At 41.2% G+C, this 24,683-nt stretch overlaps 1 protein-coding gene across 34 annotated transcripts in view; it reads right to left on the bottom strand.

Annotated features, from left to right (window-relative positions):
• Positions 1-24,683, bottom strand: part of ABLIM1 (actin binding LIM protein 1) — a 217,240-nt gene that overhangs the window by 41,118 nt on the left and 151,439 nt on the right. For 19 of the 34 annotated variants that reach the window (XM_083741312.1, XM_083741302.1, XM_083741313.1 and 16 more), the window contains 4 exons: positions 23,397-23,484; positions 20,683-20,741; positions 9,027-9,104; positions 5,229-5,384 (listed from right to left, as the gene is read on the bottom strand). In XM_083741312.1, the coding sequence (XP_083597438.1) occupies positions 5,229-5,384; positions 9,027-9,104; positions 20,683-20,741; positions 23,397-23,484 (381 nt within the window). Of the gene's footprint in view, positions 1-5,228; positions 5,385-9,026; positions 9,105-14,250; positions 14,299-17,583; positions 17,647-20,682; positions 20,742-23,396; positions 23,485-24,683 lie in introns of all 34 variants that reach the window. The other 15 variants (XM_083741303.1, XM_083741304.1, XM_083741308.1 and 12 more) reach the window with 2 other exon arrangements.

Here is a 24,683-nt window from a genome sequence, read left to right as displayed (position 1 = left end):
GCAATCATACAAGCAGTAGGCGGCCAAAGCCTCTGTCTTTCCTCATTCATCAGATACAACGGTGTAAGAGAAGCTGTGGGGAGTTTGCAAATAGGAATACAACATGTATGAACTATACTAAAAGCATATGTGCTACAATCAAAGACCAACCTTTTGCTACCAGAATTATTTATTTTTCGGTAACTTTTTGCTTTATTGGCCAGATGTGTTCATTTCTGAACAAGAAGATTAACTGGTTGGTTTCCACTAGGTGGCACTATGTGAAAACATTTTCCATAATAAGATCTGACAGTAGTAGTTCAAAGACTGAAATATTAAATTCAGTGATCAAACACTTTACAAGAGATAGAGCTTTAAAGGATATCCAAATTAACTTTTGTGCCAGAACTGGTGTGTGTGTGGCGAGAAGTGAGTCTCTCATTACGGAGTTAAAGACTGAGTAGAGAATCAAAACAAAGAAAGGACACAAGCTGTAGCTTGGAAGAAATGGACGAGGCTCTGACTAGTTATGCTTATGTGCACAAATAATATTCCTGGTTGGTCTAGCTGTCAACTTAGCAGCAACAATGCCTCTGGTCTCTAGTCCATACATTATGGAAAAAGACAAAGAAGATGGCAAAGCAGTTTCATAGCTTAGAAGAGAACAGGTTTTGTAGCTGATCTGTTGCAGGTATCCTCTGACAGCTGTCACATTTCAGAGAAAGCTGAACACAGGCATGGTGCTTCCAGAGTGACTGCTGTTTGCTCATTTGGGAACCTTGCTTCCATAATGGAATCCAAGGAAATGAATGTGTGGTTCCAGTCACCAATTCAGACAGTGACTGGACCTTCTTGGTTTCAGACCATACTCTAGTCAGCAGGCATGTCCAACAGGTAGATCATGATCTACTGGTAGATTGTGGGGTGTCCTGGTAGATCCTAGTTGACCTCTGGCCCTCAGCAATCTCCTTACAAAAAAGCAAAAAAAAAGCTCCACAACTTTGGGTAGATCACTGCCAGATTTTTTATACAGTGGTGCCTCGCAAGACGAAATTAATTCGTTCCGCAAGTCTTTTCGTCTTGCGAGTTTTTCGTCTTGCGAAGCACGGTTTCCCATAGGAATGCATTGAAAATCAATCAATGCGTTCCTATGGAAACCGCCTTCAGACCAGGTTTGGGGACAGTCTGTCCCCCGACCTCTTCTGAAGGCCGACGGGGGGGGGGGGCGAAAGTCTTTGCTTCCCCCCCCTTCCCGGGGGCGATTTTAAAACGCTGGCGCCCGCCAGCATTTTAAAAACCCCGGGACAGCGGAGGACTTCTCCGCTGTCCGGGGCGATCTTAAAATGCTGGCGGGCGGCAGCGCTGCCGCCCGCCAGCATTTTAAAATCCCCCGGGAAGGCAGGCAGGGGGGACAAAGACTTTTGCCCCCCACCCGCCTTCAGAAGAGGTCCAGAGGGCTCTCCAAGCTGCGGATAGCAGCCTGCTGCCCCGCGCGAGGGGCGCTCTGCTTAAGAGCGCCCCTCGCGCGGGGCAGCAGGCTGCTATCCGCAGCCTAGGCGGGAACTCTTCTGAAGGCTGGGGGGAGAAGGGCTTTTCTTCCCACCGCCAGCCTTCAGAACAGCCTTCTGAATGTTGGCGGTGGGGAGGAAAACCTTCCTCCCACCGCAAGTCTTCAAGACAGGTCCGGGAACAGAGGAGAAGCGCTGCGCACCTTCCCCTCTGTTCCCGGACCTGTCCTGAAGGCTTGCGGTGGGAGGAGGGCTTTCCTCCCCACCGCCAACATTCAGAATGCTGTTCTGAATGTTGGCGGTGGGGAGGAAAAACCTTACTCCCACCGCAAGCCCCGGGAACAGAGGAGAAGCGCTGTGCACCTTCCCCTCTGTTCCCGGACCTGTCCTGAAGGCTTGCGGTGGGAGGAGGGCTTTCCTCCCCACCGCCAACATTCAGAATGCTGTTCTGAATGTTGGCGGTGGGGAGGAAAAACCCTCCTCCCACCGCAAGGTCCGGGAACAGAGGGGAGGGTGCGCAGCGCTTCTCCTCTGTTCCCGGACCTGTCCTGAAGGCTTGCAGTGGGAGGAGGGCTTTCCTCCCCACCGCCAACATTCAGAATGCTGTTCTGAATGTTGGCGGTGGGGAGGAAAAACCCTCCTCCCACCGCAAGCCCCAGGAACAGAGGAGAAGCCCTTCGCGCCTTGTCCTCTGTTCCCGGACCTCCCACCGCAAGCCTTAGGACAGGTCCAGGAACAGAGGAGAAGGCGCGCTGCGCTTCCCCGCTGTCCCCAGAGATTTCCCTATGGGCTTTCGTCTTGCGAAGCAAGCCCATAGGGAAATTCGTCTTGCGAAGCCGCTAAAAAATCGGAAAACCCTTTCGTCTTGCGGGTTTTTCGTTTAGCGAGGCATTCGTCTTGCGGGGCACCACTGTACTGTGAGTAGATCGCAGTCTAGTGGGAGTTGGACTAGTGCAACCCAAATATTGTTCTTTTGTCATAGGCTATATGCAGAACTATAATTGACCAGAGGAGGATTTAGGGGAGCGCAACCAGTTCGCCCACACTGGGCCCCGAGCCAAGCGGGTGCCGCAGTGGATTCTGCAACAATGGTGAATAACGGAATGCGAGGTGGGCGTGAATTTTGGCGTCACACGGGATGCCGCTGAAATTCTAAAGCACAAAGTTCACCACTGAATTGACTTTTCAGATTTCAAGAGGTACAGCACTGTGTGTGCACATTCCCACTATGTTCTGAGTACTGTCACCTAAATTGCCTTCCCATGTTATATGTATGAAGGGGCAATGTATATTTGGCTCCACCCCCAACGTCACAATGCTCCTCTCAACCCTTCATGTGTTGAGCATTTTCTCCCTACAGTTTAGAACCCTGAACTTTTGACCATACATTTTCAGTCTGCAAGCTATTATTGGGGGGGGGGGGTGGCTTGTTCATCACAGCACAGAAATAAAGAATGCAGTTAATGCAGGGGCGGGGGGAAATGGAGTAAAACCAACGTGACTTGTCAAGTCACATGAATAAATAGTCTTAAATGAGGAGAGATTTTCTGTGTAAATATTTTTTATTCACACATAAAACCTAACATCAGTTTGATATCATGTTTCATTATTGATTTTGCTTTGCAAATATTTACCAGGCTGCTTTTTAGGGAAATGCATAAGGAAAGTTGCCCTCTCCAAAGGTATTTACATAGACCTTTATTTTTTCCACTACGCAGAAGCTATTGAGGATAATGTTTCTTAAGAACAGGAGATGCAAGCCTTGCACTTGTGAACATTTTGGATCTAATTCTAATTCTAATATATGGATGTTGCTGTGCACTTCTGAAGTCATTGTAGTTTCCATTTGGAAACACTATTCTCTCTCTCTCTCTCTTTCCTATATCTGGCAAATTAGTGCTGATTTTGATTACTGTGTTTTTCTCCATTGAGGAAAAGTAGAGACAGTGGCTTACATAAGACCAGATACAGCACAATCCTATGATTGTTAATCAGAGATAAGTCCCCTTGTGTTCAGTGGGTCTTACTCTTAGGCAGATGCATATGAGACTGCAGCCTTAGAGATTTTTTTGGAAGAGACAAATTTTAACCATGACTTCCTGGTTCAAAGCTCAGTTCCTTAGCACTTAACGCTATACAACTTTCTGAGTTCTTTCTTCTCTCTCCTACCTGTTCTCTGCCTGACAATGACACAGACACTGCTCTATTCTAGCATAGCTCTAATTCCTTATCTTCAGATGGCTACTGAATTTAGACAGATTGGATTTCATGATCAGACCCTACTTGCTTATCAACCTGAATAATCATCATCATCATCATCATCATCTGTATATTTATCTCTGCCTTTGCTCACACACACACACACACATACACATTTTTTGTTATTATCTGCTCTTTATTGAATATTTCAATTCAGAGCAGGAAACAATAAAAAAGTAATACAAATATACAGAAAAAAGATAGTGTACAAAAATTACAGGATCCATAAAAGGCTCCTCCAATAAATAGCATACCAACTCTTTGGTTTATGATGATAAAGCAAACAAAGTTAAATAGAAGTGAGGATCAACAGCACTGATCCTACATTTTTACCTGGCTCTAACCTTTACTGCAAACCCAACATGGACTTTCACTTATACTGCACAATGCACAAGCTAACATTTAGAGGCATGTACTGCTTCACCGAAAAAACAAAATGCTTAAAAGAAACATGTGAATACAAGATGTAAGTGAAGAAGTCACTTGCCAAAGGCTACCCAACTCTTTTCATAGTAGAACCGGGAAGAAGAAAAACCCTCTTAGTCAAGTACCTTCTCGATTGTATTATTCCACTTTCTAGTATTAGCATAAAACAGCCATGATGTTGTGTCTCCACTGCCAGAAGTGCTATGACTCTAAATACCAGTTGCTGGAATGCTCTTGTGTTCATGTCCTGCTTATGGCATCCCACAGGCAACTGAGATTACTGAGCTCTTTTTGACTTTGCATAATCATGCAAATACTCTGTATTTAAAAAACAAAAGAAAAAATCTCGACTCATACAATTGTAGAGTTGGAAGAGACCACAAGGGTCATCTAGTCCAACTGCCTGCAATGCAGAAATTTTTTGCCCATTGTGGGGCTTGAACCCATCACTCTGAAATGAAGAGTCTCATGGTAAACCAAATAAGCTATCCTGGAAGCTCAAACCTGAATTGGGTTACTAAATTAAATATATGCCTTTGTTTCCAGGGCCAGTAGATCTGTGTGTTTTAGCATAGCTCATACTCTTTGGGTCTTGACTTATCCACTCCTGGAATACAACCCTTAAGTAAAAAAAAGGGTGCCACTCCTACTGAATTAGTACCCCTTTGGTCCCACAAAAGCTCCTGAACTCCTGATGTACGCCTTCTGTTTCAAAATCACATGCTATTAGATAGAACCACTGTGCTTGCTTCATACATGCATTTGGTAACTGCCATGCTTCTACAAGGAAAAGGGGACTGTAAACTAAATGTGGTCCTTGCAGCTAAAGGCGTTAATTAAAAAGGTAAGCAACAAAGAGGAGCCATATGCTTTCTCGTTGCAGAAGCCTTCATGCTGCAAAACAAATAATGCCATCATTATTTTTTTAAGGCCAGAGAGATGTGGAATGTTTGCACAGATCAGCAAGAGGAGCATCAAGTTTATACATCAGGCAGAAGCTAAGCTGGCTTTTAGAAACAGTGCACATAAGAGAATAGGTGAACCCCAGTTCATTACCTCTCCAAGACTCTGCCTCTCCTGTCTCTCCTCGTAGGCGGAAGTGTAGAAGGGCTCATAAGTAATTAGGTCTGGACGCTCAATGTCATAAATGGCCTTGACTTTGGGAATGGCTGCTAAATCCTTATAATCAAGGATCTCATTGTCTACTTTTGCCTGAAGGTCAAAGACAGAAGATAAATTAAACACACAAACTTGTAGATTTTTTTTAAATATACAGTTCATTATTTAGGGACTTTGCTTCTATAGCAGGCTTAAAGAAAACCTCATAGCCTGTCTATTATTTTTCACGGAAGCTACTTTTTTCCTTTGGCCTTATGTATCTTTTTTAAAAGGGTGGAACATTTATTTATTTATTTTGCGTTAAAGCCTAGACTTGGCAATACATCAGTCCCAGTCAGCTATGAAGTCTAAATTCAGCTCTGCCAGTAACTCAGTGGGTAGCCTTTGGGCAGCAACACCCTTATTTTGAATATAGCATTCCTATCAGCAAAACATGCCATACATAAACCAAGCCCTGCCAATGTCTATGTAAAGGAGATGTTGAGAAGAGGAGGGGCAAAATCCTGTTAGAAAAGTTGTGGTTGATTTTTATTTGTTGCATTTAATCACATTTCTATCCCACTCACCCCCAAGAATTCAAAGAAAACTGCATTAAAAAACTTAAATATATGAAATGGTTTATTTGCAAAATATTGAAGTATAAAGCAGTCTAAAACAATCCCCCTTCCCCCAGAAGAAACCAGTACAAGTCAGTTTCTGAGAGTTTAACTAAAAATGACTCCACGTTGGCTAATAAATGTTCTTCCTTAATAAAAGAACAAATGAAAGAAAGAAAACAAATTGGGTCTACAACAAACTATGAATTGGATTTTGCTGCATGTCCCTTGGCAGTGAGCTGTGTGTAACCATAGGATTTACTTTACGCCTGTCCTTATTTTGCCCAGCAAACATGGTTAAAATGATGACGTCTCACAAGTTGTCCATAAAAACCTCATGGAAATGGGCATCTCTTAAGCACACCAGGCCCATTTCAGGATTTACAGGTCCTTCTTCCCACATGGTGCATCTTGATAACTTCAGCACACTAAAACATCCATTTATATGTAAGTCAAATTTATATGTTCCATAAATAATTGTTAGTAAACTCACTTAATCCATATTCTGTTTAAAAGACCTGTTTTTAGGAGGTAATTTAATTATTGTTTGATTTTATACTAATGTTATATATCTAATGTTAGCCGCCCTGAGCCCGACTTTGGCCAAGGAGGGCGGGATATAAATAAAAGTATTATTATGATTATGATTATTCCCTATTAAGAATGTACGAAACACTGTGACACATTAGGATGCATCCTGATTACAAGAGTACAACAACAAGCGGAGCCCTCCAAAGAGATGCTGTGTGGGTTGTTGGGTAAGTTTAGTTCCCCACACAACCCCTACATTTCTTCCTTTCACTTCCCTTCCCCAGGAGTCATTCAGCGTCTCTTTCCTCCTGTGTCTCCCATTTCACACCTACCCTTTCACCCTTCAATCTCCTTTCTCAGTTGTCATGCCATTTCTGTCTCCACCTCTCTTCCCTCCCTCAGTCTGCCTCTTTCCCCACCCAACTTCATCACCCCTCCTCCATCTTCTCCTATCTCCTGCTTCCTACACCTAGCTGCATCTTCTCCTACCCCCTTTGGTTTATTCACCTCACACACACCCAGTCTCAGTTTCTGCTTTGTGTTATTGCTCAACACCTTCCACCTGAAGCTGTCTCAGATCCAGCCCCCTACATTCTCATGTCTTTTCATTAATCTCTTTCTTCCTCATTCGTCTTCAAGCAAACTTTGCCAGGAAGCCTGCTGTGCACTCACTGATTCCAAAAGGTTTTTATGGCAGTAGGCTGGGTGACTCAGGCACGCACTGTTTTAACACTGGGGAAGGAAATGAGAGTTTGCCTCCTTTGTACATGGGTGGTGCCATTTTGGCTGCATAAAGACCAATACTCATTCCATGAAGTTGGAATATAGAAGTAGTCAATGCTTTAATAGTCAAGTAGTCACGTAGTCAATGTTTAGGATTGCAGCCTAATAGCACAGTTCTATGTCTGCTTTCTAGGAAGTACATCCCGCTATGTTCAGTTGGGCTTATTCCCAGGTAAAGGCCCCTCCAGATGTCCTTTTTATTGTGCCTTCATGAATCAGCTTTCAATGTTTGTGCCTGCTTCACTTCTAATCAGCACACGCCTGTAACTTCCTTCTGGAAACCCTCAAGTTTTCATACCACAAATATTCCAGTTTATTTCTTGCTCTGTTTTTCTTGCACTATAGCTCACAAGTGCTGCTCCACACAGCAATAATTCAGTAACACTGGGGAACCATCACAGAACAACTAATAAAGCAGAATGATACAGGGGCAGTACAAATTCACGATTAATGCACTATTATTGGATCAATGACAGCTATTGAAAATGCACCCGCCTCAAAAGGTCCTAAGTGTGAATAAAATTACAGCTTTAGGCTGCAACCCTCTACATTTTTTTTCTGGGAGTAAGCCCCAATGAACACAGTGGGCTTACTGCACACACAACATTCATATGGTTGTGAGGCTATTGTTACAACACCATAGAATGGAGAGAAGTGTGCCAAATTCTTAAGGTTAATTTGTCTGATTTTAAGTGAAAGAGGGGGAGAGATTAAATGGCTGGGATAATCTAAAACATTTTGTGGGGAGGGAATCAAATATCTGGATAAATGGGAGTAACTGCTGAATATTGCTATTCATGAAGCTATCAGTAAAAATAATGTTCATTCTTTTTGTCTGTATTACTTGACTTCTTTCTGTCATAGCACAGGCTTACGAAAGCTAGCAGCTAAAAGTATGTTACAAAGAGATGTGCATGCTACTATGTCTTCCTCAAACTTGTTTTGGAATAATTTCTAGCCATAACTGAAATGAGTCTGTGCAACTACAACTTTTAAAAGCCACTTTTGTTGAAGCCCAAGCATTCATGTCTGAACATTTTTAAGCTACTGCGTTTAAGACAAGACATTTTAATTATTCCCTTGTGCATCGGAATAATATATAAAGGTTCCCTAGAACTGCAGATTAGAGGCTATGCAAGGTAATGAGGAGCTGACTTTTCCAAATTTGCTGAAGGCTCTGAATCCACCCATTTGAATACGTTGGCTTCACGCCAAAGTGTGCTCTGTAGTATGAAACTAGCAGTTCATAAAGAGTCCTGATTTAGGCATGTGCCCCAGTTGATATGAACAGAAAGTCCTCTGTCAACTTTACTAGCTGCCATAGCATATGCCAGGCTGTTTCCGAAAATCACATATCTATGGGTCAGTTGCTATCCATTCTGTATGTTTAAAGCACATCCAACACATATTTTAAATCTCCACAAAGAATTGTGAGGAGCATAGCTTGTTAGCCGTGGTGGGAATTGTTGCTCTATGGGGGGGAAACTACTCCTGCTATATATTTCAGCCCATAAGCTTGGTGTGACATCCCATGCATGTAAAGAAAGTCTTCAAGCCTTGTTTCTTCTCAGCCACTCAATAAAGAATAGAATGGAATCTGTCAGTTTCAATTTTTACTCAAAGCATATTGTTGGCAATACCTACCACTGGATCAATAACCCGGAAAGTAACATTTCAAAGGCTTTGAAAGGCATGCATTTCTGGCTGAGGTTTCGAGCCTGCCCGGTGAAAACGCTGGAGTTCTCATCTCACAGGTGACAAATCCCAGCTGCTACTTCTCCATAAGGTATCAATAAATAAAAAGGTAAGACAAAATTATACTTACATAGATTGAGTGGCCTGGTGAGCCAGGTATACTGGATCCAGGCCTGGAATAAATACTTTCCAAAGATGTTCTTGTAGGCTGTAACAATAACAACAGCAACAAAGAAATAAGCTGCAAAGGCGTGGCTGCATTATATATCCTATTTGAAACACAGAAAAGGTAGTTTTTCAAAAGACCATGTCAACATTTTTTCAATGAAAACCGTAATGTTTTCATCTGGATCTTGTGAAGCAGGCTGGGTTTCTTTTGTGAAGGGGGGGGGGGTTCTGCATTTTGCTGACAGGCAAGAGCTTTCTAGGCATACACAACTAGCAAGGGTAACAGCATAAAACACCAAACCACCAGAATACTATCCTTGTCTATAGTTGGGAATGTTGTTGTTGGAAAGTGTTGGCAGTCAGCTAACATTTGTGGTTAGGGTCCAGAACCTGCCTGCAATACCACACGTTCCACCTAACATTCCTGACATCAGGGATGGGGAAACTATGACCCCTCAGATGTTGTTAGACTACAACTCCTACCATCCCTAACCACTGGTGATACTGGCTAGGACTGATGGGAGTTAAGAGTTCAGCAACTTCTGGAGAGCCACAGGTTCCCCATCTCAGTCTTAGATGAACACCACTATAGGGATATGATGGTTTCAAAGGTTTCAGCGGTCTAGCTATGATCTGGTAACCTTGTTTAGATTATTGCAATGAGGCTGCCTTTAAAGATGGTTCAGAAATTTCAGCTGGCTCATAATACTAGTCCTTGCCCACTTGCAGTGACCTGAAGTGTGTTTCCAGGCTCATTCCAAGGTGCCATTTTTTTAACTACAACATCTTACACACCTTGGGACCCGAGTAGCTAATGGAATATGTACCCTAACAGTGTATCACTTAACATTTATATTGAGGAGGAATCATTGCAGATTAAGCATCAACGTGGACAGCTGCAACATGTAAAAGAAATAGCCCACATTGATACAACTTTGGGAAAGTTACAAGATAATGGTAATTTGGTGTTATGGTTTTTAAATAAACCCCTTTCAGACTTTTGTGGCTGAGCTGAGAGCTTGTTTGGACTCTGGCTCAGCACCTGGAGGCTGGGAAGAAGGGTGTGTCAGAAGGAAAATGAATGTGTGTGTGTGTGTGTGTGTGTGTGTGTGTAACTTTGTATTACTGTAACATTTTTATATGTAACTTGTGTATTTTTGTAATATTTTGTTTCTATTGTTGCTTTTGGTTTTTTTGTACACCACTTAGAGATAGTTCTAATTGGTATAGAAATTAAAATCAATCCATCAGTCAATCAATCAATACTACAGTCTTCAAAGGGCCAAAAGCTATATAGAAGGCAACTCTACCACATCTCCTGCTAGTGTCCATCCATCCTCCCTCCCCCTAAAAGCTTCCAAGTGCCATTGTTTATCCCCCTTTCCTACGCTAATTGTTATTTGCATCACATAGATTGTATATTTGTGGTTAAGATCACATGCTATGAACTAGTAAGCTGCAGATTCAAATTGAAGCCCACTCATGAATTTCCTGAACTTAAGTCTGTTTACATAAAAGCAAGTTTTGTTGTATTTTGGGAGCTAGGCTTCCTCCTGGATAAAATGTGCACAGGGCAGCAGCCTGAGCTCTTCTAATGGCAAAACAAGTTTAAGCAATATAAAAATGGAAGGATAATTGTGGTCTAACTGAGCAACAAATAATTGTGAGTGTGATTATTATTTCACTTTTCAAGAGCAACAGCCAATATGGATCCTTTTCTTAGTCAAGCTAAATTTATTTTATTTATTTATTTCATAAAATGTATATGCTACAAGCATGCAAAACCAACCAACCAATCAACCAAACAAACAGAACGAACACTGAGAGTGTCTATTCAACCATAGCAAAATTAAAATAAAGCATAGCAATACATTAAGTTTTGCAAAAATATGTCAAATAAATGAAAAGTTAATTACTCCAAATGAAAGATCAACATGCAAGAATAGAATTATAAAGAAATGCAAAGCATCCAGCTAAACTGCTATGGCAACGAGGATTTATCTTCAAAGGAAATTAAGTACTTCCCTCCAACTACGCAATTGTGAGCTTTGTAGATACAAAACTAAGAACATCCTTAAATATTTTGGGGTTTTTTTGGGTGGGGGCAGTTTGACAATGTCAGGGTAATGAGATATTTCAATTAGACTGCTACAAAATCTTTATCCTTGATATGGGGGGGCAGGGTTTTCCAGAGTTGCCATCCCAACACACAAATAATGCCTGTTTCACCTATGTTTGCAGCAATTCAGTTTGCATCCTCTTTCCCCAGTACTGCTGCTCTCCCAGTACCTTTTATTTTTCTGGCTGGGTTTTTTCTTCTCTAGCAATCGAAGCCAATCAAGGGCCACTTGGGAAATACAATAACTTCACAATGCCATTTAGTCAATTGGATTTGGCAAGCAATTAATGACATCACTGAGGGCAAATGAAGCCGGTGCTTGGTATGGGGAGAGAATGTCTCCACTGCCAAGCCAACTGCCATACCTTGGCAACACAGCCTTTCATCTGAACCTGGATCCAAATGTCAATACTGTCTCTCCACATTACTGTAAATGTAATGGGGTGCACATCTGAATACGTATTCCCATCTACAATATGGCACAGTCAGGGGTTGATCAGGATTAAGAAGAATCAGCCCTGTTGTCTTAGCAATGAAGACATTTTGTCTCCTCCAGCAAACAATTCCATGCCCTTTCAAGACTAAAATAAATCATTAAAAGGGAATGAAGTGGTGCTTCGCCTCCTTCTGCCTTTTAATTAAACTCTTGGTGAACTTGTCCTTGTCTCTCACTAGGCAGCAACCAAGGCCAAAGAACAGAGATTGCATCCTGGACGGAAGAGCGCAGTGCGCCCTCCAGAACACAAATATTTCCAGAGTGAGAAGACAAAAAGCAAAGCTAGTTGAATTTCCTTATCTTTTAGAAGAGATTTCCAGTAACAGACCCCTCAGCCTTTCTGTCGGAAGTCCAATTCCCAGCTTTATACAAGCATTTCTTTATTTGTTTTTTATTTATCACATTTTTATCTTCCCTTTCTTCAAGGTGGGGCACATAGCTCTCCCACTTTATCCTCACAAGAACTAAGTTAGGCTGAGAGACAGCAACTGGCCCAAGGTCACCCAGTGAGTTTCACGGCTGAGTGTGGATTTCAACCCATGCCTCCCAGGCCCCAATCCAACACTCCAACCACTACAGCCTGTTTTACAATTGGTAAGCAAAATAGGAGTGCTGAGTTGTTGTTTTTAAAATGGGATGCATTTAAATGTTGGGCTAGCAAATTTGTTATCATTTATTTATAAAATAGTTATATACCACTGTATCATAAAAATGTATCATAGTGGTTTACAACATAACTTGAGGTTGGGTACATGATAATGCCAAGGTTGTGGCATGATAGATGGGTAGATAATGCCAAGGTATGGGACAGTTGTATATTCCTGCATCACTGGCAGTTGGACTAGATGATCCTCAGGGTCCCAACTCTTTAAAAATTCTATGAAAATACCACCACCAAGCAGAACAGAATGACCCTCAGACTCAGTAATCTGGCCACAGCTCAGTGCTGGCTTTCTGCTCAGAGGCAGACATATCAGCAACACCATTTTGTACTTGTAAGGGGGTGGAGAAGCATCATTAGCGCCTCATGTTTTGTGCATTATACAAACCCAAATTTGGTATGTACTTTATTATTAAGCTTTCATGTGGAATGATTATGGTCAAAACATTTCAAAAATACTAATAAAGCGGTGGCCTTGTTTTTCTTTTTTTCTACTTCGCCACTGTTTTCTTCCTTGGTCCACCCCTCTGTTTATCACAATTCAACTTTGGTCCCTTACCAGCTTTCTGTTATTTTGACCTTTAGCAAAATGACTATCTGTAGCTCTGCCATTCAGCATCCCTCAACTTGATCTCATCTGGCTGTTATCATTTTGCATCCACGTGAAAACCTTAAACTTAGCTGACATATTTCTGAACAGCCAGGCTTTTGCATTTAACCTCCTTCTCTATAATTATCAGTTTTCTACATTAATCCTACAATTGCCACCTCTCTGCATAGATTTACAACTCTTCGTTTGAAGAGACAACTTGTATTTTAGGACCATTTCCTTAGTTTTAACAATTATTCAGACCTTCTCCTTCAACCCTGTGGCTCGTTATTACTGAAGGAGTTTTTAAACAATGTTTTTCCAAGTGTTTCCAAATTACCAGATACTCTGAAATTCATCAGGATTTTGCACTTTCCCCCAAAGACTGCTATTCCACCTGAAGAGGATACATTGCAATTGCTGTAAAACAATCGTTTGTTTTGTTTGGCTTATTTCCCAGCCTTTGAACATGAAGACTACATCTGCTGCCATGCTGTCTTCTCAACTACGTCTCTCAACTCTGCAACCCTATGAATACTTATTAGGGAAATTACTTAGAAGGAACCTCTTAGAATGAAAGTAACCTGTTTGTAGGTCAAAACACCAATCAAGGGATTAACACCTCGACCTAAGCTGAAATTCTGCCTTAATTTCAGGTGTAATAAGTACTGCAGAACTTATATTCAATCCCCGCCCCCAAGTTAATGCTGTCAATTCAATAAACCACAGGCGGGGAGCACTATGCATTTGTTTTAGGCAGACTGGTATATGAAAGATGCCAATGGCCCAGGGAGTTTAATCATCAAAGTACAGCTTGAACACTGCTCATGATGATTGTTCCTCTCTAAATATATGTTATAGCTTTGTGTTTGTTTCTTGCATCAATCTATGAGCCCAAAGCAAAAGGATATTCATGTTCCTTTTGCATCTATTGTGCCATGTGCTGCTATGGTTGCAGCAAGTCGATTATAGCATATACTCTATGGAAACCACAATCTCCCCCCCAAATGTATTTCCCTTGTTATTTAAGTTGGGTGAGTTTACATCTTAATTAAAGGCGCCTCTGCTTTGCCTTAACATTAGTTTTGCCATGCACTGCACATAATATGGACAGATAGCTTCTTAAAGCACCTGAGTCATCCACATCATCCTGATACAGTGATGTGATGGTGGCCCATTTCTACATTACAGATGTTCAAGTCATGCTCTATGGAAAAGTATGGGGTAAGTACACCATAACTGGAAGAATCCCTTGAACATCAAGCCAACTGGATGCATACTATAAGGTATAAGGACACTGTTCCAGTGCTGCTTACAGTACCTGCCTTAGTTTTTTGATGGAGTTCATTATACAAGGTGGTGAAAACAGCTGGAGAAGAAGGGAACAATTTGGTTTTGGTTTGCAAAGTTATTCTACAGTCATTTAACATTGCTAGAAACAGTTCAAAACAATAGCTCTGTGGAAACAAATTAAGATGCAGTGCGGATCATATTCATTTTAATTAAAATTTTAGGGCACCTCTCAGATAAGTTGTCACTGCCTGTTTTCAAATGTCATAGTTTACTATTATGAGAATCAGTTGCAGAAAGCTCATGCACTCCCCTCTTCCACTACAATACAGCTACAAGGACCATTTTAGATTAACCACAGTTTAGCATTTCCTCTGAGCTCTTAACTGTTATTAAGTTATAGTCAGTTGAAACAAGCAGGATTAAAAACCTATAGTTTGAAGTTGGCTTGGTTCAGAAAATCATAGTGAAGATTAACCAGTCTGTCCTTGTTCTGACAACCATATCAAGCTGTGGTTCATCAAAATAGAAGCAAAACGTTCCAAACTCCTCCTTCTGGCCACAGTGGAGGGGAGTGCACATGAGCCTAAGGTTGATAGGTCATCAACCTATGTGTGCAACATCAGCTCTGCTGCTTTAGTGGAAGTTCATGGCTGAACTACATGTGACACCAACAAACTAGTAGGCAACCTCCCAGCATATTTCTTATATTTTGGCACACTCAAGAGAGAGCTAGGAATGTGTGTTTTTGCAGTTAAATTGCCTTGCCTATGCTGCTTTCTCAACTGCTGGGAACAGCATTTTGAACATACAAATTACCCATTAAAAAGGTTTAAGCACTTCCTTCTTCAGTGATGCTGCAATCAGTCTTGAACCCTGCACTCACAACACCTACATTTTCCTTTAAAAGGGGGTGAGGAGGATACAAGAGTCCAGTAATAGATTACCTGGCATCCCATATAGTATGGCACTCAGTTCACCATTTAACTCAGTGTCAGGTACTTCTAAAAAGTTACACTTGTTACGTAGTGGCCCAAAGACCTGTGGAACCAGTGGAAACAGCCAATTCTATTCGTATATGCCTTGGGCTTCAGGGATTTTAAAAGAAACTGCAGGAGGTGTATAAATTCTGCATGTTAACAATATTGCATATCCAGTACGGTATCTATCATACTTGACTATGTTGGGTTTAATAAAAATGCAAAAATTGGGATTGAAATCTCACAACAGATGACTTCTACCTATTAATCTAACTGCAAAGAGATGCTAAATCTGTAGCTCCTGGAAGGGGTGCTGACCAGATTGTCCCCATGCGTGCAACAGGATACAGAATTTGCTATGTCTAAACCACCAATTCCTGATAGGCTATGCTGCTGAAGATAGACTTCCAAAATGAAATGAAGCTTTTAGCATATGTATCATGCTTTCACATCATTTCCACAAGCTTTCGCTGGCTCTTATGCTTTTCTTGCCAGGTGCAGCAATTTTGAACCTACTGACACTTTTCATTCTCGTGTACGTATAAAAAAGAACACCCGATCCACCTGAAGCAGGAGAAAGGAAAGAATACTGAAGGAGATGGAAGAATACCAATAATTAAACACACATGACCAGAGATAGCTGAGATACTACCCTTCACTTGTAAAGTGAAGTTCAGCAAAGTCAACGAGGCTGTTTAAAGTTTTCAATGATCCATTGTTCAAAAACATAAACCAGGTTTCCCCACAACCACTTTAGCTGCACACATACCTTTAATCGCTACATGTTAAATTCAGCAGGCAAAGCTTTCCTATAATTAAAGATGTAGCGACAGGAAAAACTTAATCTGCTACATTTCAGTTTTTCACATCGCTGTTAAAGGGTGCAAGAAGTTCAGAACCTTTGCCAGAGAAGCCAACAAACTGTACTTGTAAAACTGCTCAAGAAACTTTCTTCCAAAGAGCATGCTTTAAATTTGTAACAACACAGCAAACTTATTTTTAAAGCCACCACTTTGCCATTTATAATCTTTAAATGTTTCAGGGTGTACCCAATGTTTGAACCTAATAAAGTGATTGCTTGCAAAATGGCTTTCTAAATTTCCCAGGAAACATCTGGCAAGCTTTGAGAATCTAAGACTGATTGGCGCTTCTACTGCTGAATGTAACCTTAGACAGGAGACTTGATTATAAGCAACCATTTCAGCAATAGCTAAGTAACTGTGATGGGTATAAGCCAGACAAATTGGGCACACAGTCACAAATACAACACCCCAGCTACCTGTGAAACAAAACCACACCCGTGAAACCACACCATTGGTTCCTTTACACATATACATTAATTAATTTAACGAGAATGGGGAAAACCCCCATTAAGCTGGTCTTGGGAAACTCCTAGAGAGAAAAAATATGTACCAACTGTGGGATATATATAGAGGACCATGCTGCTCCCAGGATACAAACCAACAATGTCTGGGTATATCATTAGACCTCATAAATGCAAGTGGAGACTTGAGATATTTCATGCATATGAATGCCTGCTTCAATCCTAGCCCAGGAAGTTTGAGGAGAACAGGAAACAGAGGTGGTAGTACTTGTTTAAACATCTCCTCCTTCAAAGTGAAAGGTAAAGGAGAAGAGGAGGGAATATGTCAAGTACTGTGTTGTGGGGTTGGTATGGGTTGCCAGCTGGAGTCTGAGTACAAAGCAAGAGTCAAAAAGTGTCCCTTTTGCTGAAAGATGTCTTGGTTTGGATGATTTCTCTCTCTTGAAAGCTGCATGTGACAGAAGCCATTTTTATTCCAGGAGATCACTGAATTCTCACCAATCTATAGAGTAGAAAGAAGGCACAGCCTTTTCTCCCTTGAATGTTCTCCACAGAGGTCAAGACTCATGAACATTACTTGTCTATAAGTCTTGTTGTCCAACAGAGAACATTCAAACAAGGGAATGCAATACCTTTTATTGAACTGACTTCCACTGATGACAAATGTTATGACAATTGTTTCCTCAGGAAATGCATGAATAAAAAACCCCTGAATAATCAGTAAAGGAATCATGCAATGTAGCATTTCCATTATCCAAAATGATAGATTTTTGTAACTTTTGCCATACATGTACATTAGAAACAAAACATCAAAACTCTACTTCTTGTGTGCCGGTTTTTAGGAAACACACAGTATTGAGTGCAGAAATTCAAAATCAAGTGTACATTTGCAAATTCAAAATCAAGCGCACAATTTCAAAAGAAAAAGTAAGTGCTCGAGTGAGGTGATGGTGAAGGAGGAAGTGGTATCAACAGCAGAAGCTGAAAACATGAGTGCAGAAATCAGATATCCTCCTACAGAATTGTCAGAGAAGAAGTGTATAAATTCACAACTGCAAACCTCTGATGAGCGTGGCCTGCGAAGAACCAAACTCTTTGGATAAAAGAAATCAGATGAGGAATGCTGCCATAAAACAAAGAAAAGGGAAGAAAGAATGAAAATGGCAACGGTTTCTCTCAGGGTCCCTCCAGACTGGCATTTTATTGATGGTCTTAACATAATACTAATGCACTCACAGTGGAATTATTCTGCTTTATTAGTTGTTCTATGATGCTTCCCCAAGGCTACCACATTGGGCTTACCCACACTACATATTTAAAGCACTTCTATACTACTGTAAATACCAGCATTTCCTTCAAAGAATCCTGGAAACTGCAGTCTGCTAAGGGTGCTAAGAATGGTTAGAAAACCCCTCCTTTCTCCCTCATGAAACTACAATTCCCAAAGATCCCTAAGAAGGAGAATTGTTTGTTAAAAGTGGTTTAAATATGTGGTCTGGATGTACCTATTATTGTTGTCTGGAGGGGCTTAATCCCACCAAAAGTGGGACAAAAATAACCCAGAACAATTGTAATATGAAAAGTTATGGGAGTTCAGCAAGAAGTTACAGGATATACAGTGAATGAAAATGAAGCAGTGTGACAGCCCCCAAAACATTTGCGGGTGCAAAACAGGACTGAAAGAGGCATGGTGCACAAATACCCTGATAGCACCGGGGGGCACAGATTACCATGAATGTGCAATAAAAAGGGCAATTGGAGGGGCAACTAGATACACAGAAATGTAAAAAAAGTTTTTTTCCCAGTGGAAAAAACAACATTTCATTAAAACCAACTTGGTAACACATACTGCTAAAGCAGCAGCACATCCTATCAACAGAAAATCTCCATCTGGCAGGCAACCATAAAAGAAAGAAACATCTCTACACTTAAAGCGTTGCTTTCTTTCCTGCTTATTTTGGCATCAGTAACCTTCTATGAAAGAAATCAAAAGGGAAATGGATCTTAAGCAATCATTGTTTTTATGGACTCCACCTAAAACCTAAACCAGTAAGAACTCTCACAGTTAAGGAGGAGGCAATCCAAGTAGAAATGCAGACAAAAGGCAGCCCTAATGAAGCTGCTTCAACAACAAGTTTTGACAATGTGTATTTTGGCTTTCAGGAGGCGGGGGGGGGGGAAGCAAATACACTTTTCACTCTGTGTAGTATTAAGTGCCTTCTATAACTATCACCTTCCACATTCGGTGTGTGAATGCTTTGGCATGCTGAATCATCTTCAGCAAAGGAAAGAGCACTTGCTCGTATAAGAGAGAAAAAGAAATGAGATACTTGGCGGGAACATCTTCAGTTTCCTTGGGAACTGGGAATAAACCCAATGGATTTTGAAAGGTCATTCTGAATTAGTGAGAGAATTCTCATAACGGCAGTGGTGTTGTTGTGGGTGATGCAACACAATTAAAGTCTCTTGGTCTGTCTGTAGTTATTCAGGCAAATATTTCAGCTAGTGCAGAGGACACAAGCTATTCAATTCTATTATGGGGGTTAGGATTTGGTGAAAATATCATCCACGTAGCGGTTCTCAACCTGTGGGTCCCCAGATGTTGTTGGACTACAACTCCCATCCCTGAGCTTTGGCCTTACAAGCTAGGGGTGATGGGAGTTGTAGTTCAACAACATCTGGGGTTGAGATGTTGCTCAACATCTGGGGCTGAGAAAGGCTGCTCCACTGGTTTCTGCTGGTGAAGGGGTTCTGCTGTTGGAGGCTCCTCACTATGCACAGCAAAACACGTGCCATCACCAACAGTTGTCCTGCTGGTGGTAGTTAGCGTAGAACCTGAAACAAGGCCCTTCAAGAATAGAGCAAGCTGGCGATGGAACTGCTGGATCCATTACCTGAGGAACTGGGCAGCCTGTAGAGGGTGCAACAGAACAGGTGGAAAAGCTGGGGGCCACCTCTAGCTAGCAGGACTGGACATGCAGCAGAGAATCTGCCACATCCCTGCCTCCAGTTACCCTGATCTTATTGATCTCAATGATACGGAAATATGCTTAGTGGCTTCTGTCACAACCTTGAAATTACTGGCACTATTTATTTTTTTATAAAGTAATAAAATATTCTTCCCCGTGCCCTACAAAATCAGTTTTTTTAATTTGGCAGTGTATCTTCAATGTCCATATATTGCTGCAAGCAACAGCATTCATTCTCAACATGGCGAAGCTGCATTAGTCTACTGCAGCGAAAAACACCCAAGCCTTATGGTATCTTAAAGGCTAAGGAATAATGTTATGGGCTGGTGCCCATTCTGCTAGATATATGAAGTGGTCAGCTATGTCAGGAGGTATATAAGCACACATAATATATACAGAGAGGAGGAGGAGGAGAAAGTGAGGCCAACAGATAAGACGATGTAAACAAGGTCTGTCAAATTACTATTTAGACTATAAATAAATACAGCATCCAACTAAATGACCCAAACAATTTCAGTAATGGTGACATGAATCACCCTGACAACTTCATATAAATGGCAGGAATTCATGAGTGTGGAAAAAATATAATAGTATGAAAAAAATGGAATTTAATAGAATGCCAAAAGTATTGCAATGAAGACCTTCAGGGTCTCAAGAATACAACTTTTCCAATAACGTAACAAGTCTTTTATTAAATGTCACATTATTTTCCATTACCAATTTGAAGCTGTGTCTCTTTTCCTATTTTCTTGTGCCTGCTGCTGACCACATCCCTCCTTGTCCCCCTCTCAAGAATGTAAGAACAGCCAAATCAATTATTTGAGGTGGCAAGATTCTCTTCGTAAACCACACATTTGGCTCACAGGAAAGTAATGTTGTTTTTGACAACATATGATAATGCTGTTAGGATGCTGCCCAGGACCTGTTAGGAAGTGTTTGCAGGATTGAGTGCCATTGCAAAGGACACTCAGAAGTAGAAAATGTTTGGATGCAGGCCAGGCTATCTGCTTGCTGTGCAGGAAACAGGGTCTGTGGGTCATTCGCATGATGGTCAGCCTTAAGTAATCAGAATGCTGCCTAATTCCACAATACCCTATACTTCCTTCTAGGTAAGGTGGGTGGAATCTGCTCCTGCAAATGCAGGCTGCCAAGTGTGCTAAAACACCCTTTTCAACAGCAACAAAACTTACCCTTAGCTTTTCTTCACCCTTTGTGGACTGCTTACAGTCAGGGTGCCAAACTGTAGAACCTGGAGGGTGGAGAGAGAACAAGTCAAGTCTTGTTGCATTCAGGTCAGAAGAATGGAAGCATGCAAACAGCAAAGAGTACTGAAGTAATATTAATACCCTGAATTCTCAAGAGTTGCTTCTGCTATGGACAACCTATCACTCAGGTTGTCCAAGTCACTTTCTCCCATCTCCACTAGGAATTAAAATCAATTCCACAGTGCCCCTGGCACTACAGCACTACAGTGGTACCTTGGTTCTCGAATTTAATCCGTTCCAGGAGTCTGTTTGACTCCCAAAACGGTTCGAAAACCAAGGTGAGGCTTCCGGTTGGTGAATGCCCAATAAACAAACCATCTGAGGAGCCCTCAGTAAAGAATGCTTATGTTTGCCATTAAAAGGTCTTTTGAAAAATAAAAAAAATCCATCCCTGTCTTCACAAAAGCCAATGTTAAAATTAACTAGAATCTCAAACAAGCCAAAGCTTAAGTTTAAAGCCCATTTGACCATGGCAGTAAAATAACATGCCTGACACTAAAAAGAAAAGGGAACATTCCCAAAAGTTGTGCTTTTTATTAGCTACAGTACAAGCAATAAAGCAAAGGAAATCCTCTCCCAACAAAAGCAGGAGGTTTGCAAAGTAAATGTCAGAGTAAACAGTATGGGGAACCTTTATTCAACAAGATCCACCTTTGGCACTGTAATAAAGGATAATAATCACATAGCATTTATTATCAGCACACTCCATTATAAACATTTTCATGAGAAGGGCACAGATTTGGGACCAGGGGGAAGAAAAGTCACTCCTTTCATGTCCAAAAGGTTCCAAGTAATGAGAATATTGGCTCAGAGGCAAAGCTAGTCAAAACTTGCAGCCAAGGTAAGAAACACAATGTGGGCTTTATCCTGCCAGCATACTCCCCAGTCACGTAGCTCTGGACTGCATCTTCTTCTTCAAGAAAATCTACAATAAGCCACATATTAGCCCAGGAACCACATTTACTGCCTCTAGTGCAGACAGGCTATTGAAGAAAGGCACAGTCACAGGGAGGCCTGAGGCTAAGTCTAGTTTCCTTAGGTAGTTTCTGGGTGGGATTCAGTGCCAAACTCTTCCATTCATTCCATCTGCACAAGCATTTCAGCTCGCCAGTGGGAACCACCCTCCATCTCCTTCCCTCACACACCCTGCTCTGAGTGTTCTCCTGACCTCACCCAGAGGGGGGTGTGGTGGGAGGACAAGAGGGAATCCCTATTGTGCAAGTGGAAGTCCTTGTGCAAGACTTGGTCTGCTGGAGCTTATTAGGTGGATCCCGCCCTCTCACTTCCCTTGAACTTTCAGCTTTCTTTCTTTTTCTTTCAGGTAGGTAGCCATGTTGGTCTGACGCAGTCAAAATATAAATAATAAAAATAAAAATGTCCAGTAGCACCTTAGAGACCAACTAAGTTTGTTCTGGGTATAAACTTTCATGTGCATGCACACTTCTTCAGATACCAAAGAATCTGAAGGGACGTGGCTGGCGCTATGGTCTAAACCACTGAGCCTCTTGGGCTTGCCGATCAGAAGGTTGGCTGTTCGAATCCCCACAACGGGGTGAGCTCCCATTGTTCAGCCCCTGCTCCTGCTAACCTAGCAGTTCGAAAGCACATCAAAGTGCAAGTAGATAAATAGGTACCACTCCAGTGGGAAGGTAAACGGCATTTCTGTGCGCTGCTCTAGTTCGCCAGAAGCAGCTTAGTCATGCTGGCCAAATGACCCGGAAGCTGTACGCCAGCTCCATCAGCCAGTAAAACGAGATGAGCACCACAACCCCAGAGTCGTCCACAACTGGACCTAATGGTCAGGGGTCCCTTTACCTTTAAGGTGCTACTGGATGTTTTAATTTTATATATATATATTTCTTTTTCTTTGTTTTAAATAAGTGTTTAGCCCCTATACTTGTGAAAATCAAAGGCACGAAAAGACACAGTATTTTACCCAATTATTTTACCAAAAGGCAGGAAAAGACACAGTATTTTACCCAATTATTTTACCAAAAGGCAGGAAAAGACACAGTATTTTACCAAATTATTCCATGAGAAGGAAGCCTACTTAACTAATACGTTAAGCAGGGATAACTAATAAGCACTAAGTTTTTTCATTATAAACTTAATTTTTATTCACCAGCTTTTATTGTTAAGTAACTTGAAACATACTCATCTAACATTTTTTTTATTTGCAAACATTTTCCGAGTGTCAACAAGCATACAGATAAGAGATGATCCAATTGAAATCAGCCACATTTGTACATAATGTAGGGTGAAAGTGCAGGCACTTGGAGATGAGATTGCAACTGCTTTGCTCCTTTCTCAGTTCCCTTTATGTCAGCCAGTGTTTGGTCTAGCATGTTATCTGAACCTGTTATCAGGGTTAAGCTCTCTCCTCCTTACCCAAGAGCTGTAGTCAAGATTTGGAGAATATGAAAACTGGGAGAGGGGTCACCAAATATTTCTGGCAGAGGGATTCTCCAGCAGATATAGTTCATAAATAGAGGTCCGAAATGTTACATACGAATTACTAAAGAAGTGGATCTTTGTCAGTCATTTTGGTTTATTTTATTTATTTACATGAATTTGATTCTGCTTTTTCATATGCTCAAAGCAGCTCCCATACTTAAAAAAAAAAAAAGTTCTGTCCTTACCTTGCAGGTACATTTCTTCTCCTTCTGTGAACATCTGATTGCATCTGCTGCATCGTGCACAGCTTGGATGGTAATGCTTGTCCCCTGCCTGCAGAAATACAAATGCAAGAAAATGTGATCTGACCCATACCACACATATCACTATTCATTATAGCCTATATATGATATTGCTTGGTTGTAAATTGTTTTGGGTTGCCTTTGGCAAGAAAAAGTGACCAATTTTTATTTATTTATTTATTTATTTATTTATTTATTTAATAAATAAATAAATAAATAAATAAATTCTGAACTCACATTCCTCACTGCTCCATTTCAGCTTTGGCCCAAAGGGACCATTTGCTTGTTTTAATAGCAAGAGGTCAGTACCTGGTATTTCTCTTTCCTTTCCACTGCTATTAGCCCTAACTCTTAGGAGACATACTGTATAGCCCCTGTGGAAAACTGGGATTGACACTTTAATTTAATTTACACTGACCATTCACTGGCTGTACAATAAGGTAAGCATTCAATATACTGTGTTGTTGGCCTGAATTGGATTTAAAGTTGCAGTCTAGAGGTGATAAATGCTTTTTAATCTCATTACTAAATCCAAATACTCTTAGTCACCCAAGTCTCCTAGATAAGTTGATACGAGACTGATTAGACTTAAAAATTATTCCATTTATATTATTTAACAACTTGTATCCCACTTTTTCACAAAGTAGTGAATTAAAAACAGCTCACATAACTCACACAACACATAGAAACAAATCCAACATAACATTACAGAAAAATCAAATACCAGCAAAAAAACAACATCAATAGTTGAGGTAGTAACACTAAAGCAAGAAAGTCTAGTAGGACTATAGGAATGAAAAGTCTTCTGGAACAACCATGAATTGGCAAAGCATCTCAAGCAGGGGTCTCCAGTTTTTCGGGGCTCAAGGGTACATTTGAAAATCTAGCGAACTGAGGTAGGCCCCACAATATACCTGTTTCATGGAAGAAAAACTGGTGAAATTCGGGATCACCACCCCCAGCAAAAAATAACAAAACATCTATGTTCTGTCACACCCACCCCTCCCTAACAAGAAACACTCTCAACCAAACAAAAATAAATTGTGTGTGTTTTTTTATTTAAAAAAACCTTTAAAAATGAGGAGTGGCAGGAGGCCATAGTGGGTGCCAAGGGGCATGTTTGAGGGTGCCATGGTACCCACGGGGACCACATCAGGGACCTAAGGTCCAAAGGAACAAAATGTCAGTGTCTGATGAACTGCACTCAAAAGGGCATCAAGTAAGCGCCCG

The sequence above is a fragment of the Podarcis gaigeae genome, assembly GCF_964106915.1.
Source record: "Podarcis gaigeae genome assembly, chromosome: 5".
NCBI lineage: Eukaryota > Metazoa > Chordata > Lepidosauria > Squamata > Lacertidae > Podarcis > Podarcis gaigeae.
Note: the sequence above shows the minus strand (reverse complement) of the source record. Positions and strands in the feature narration are given on the sequence as shown.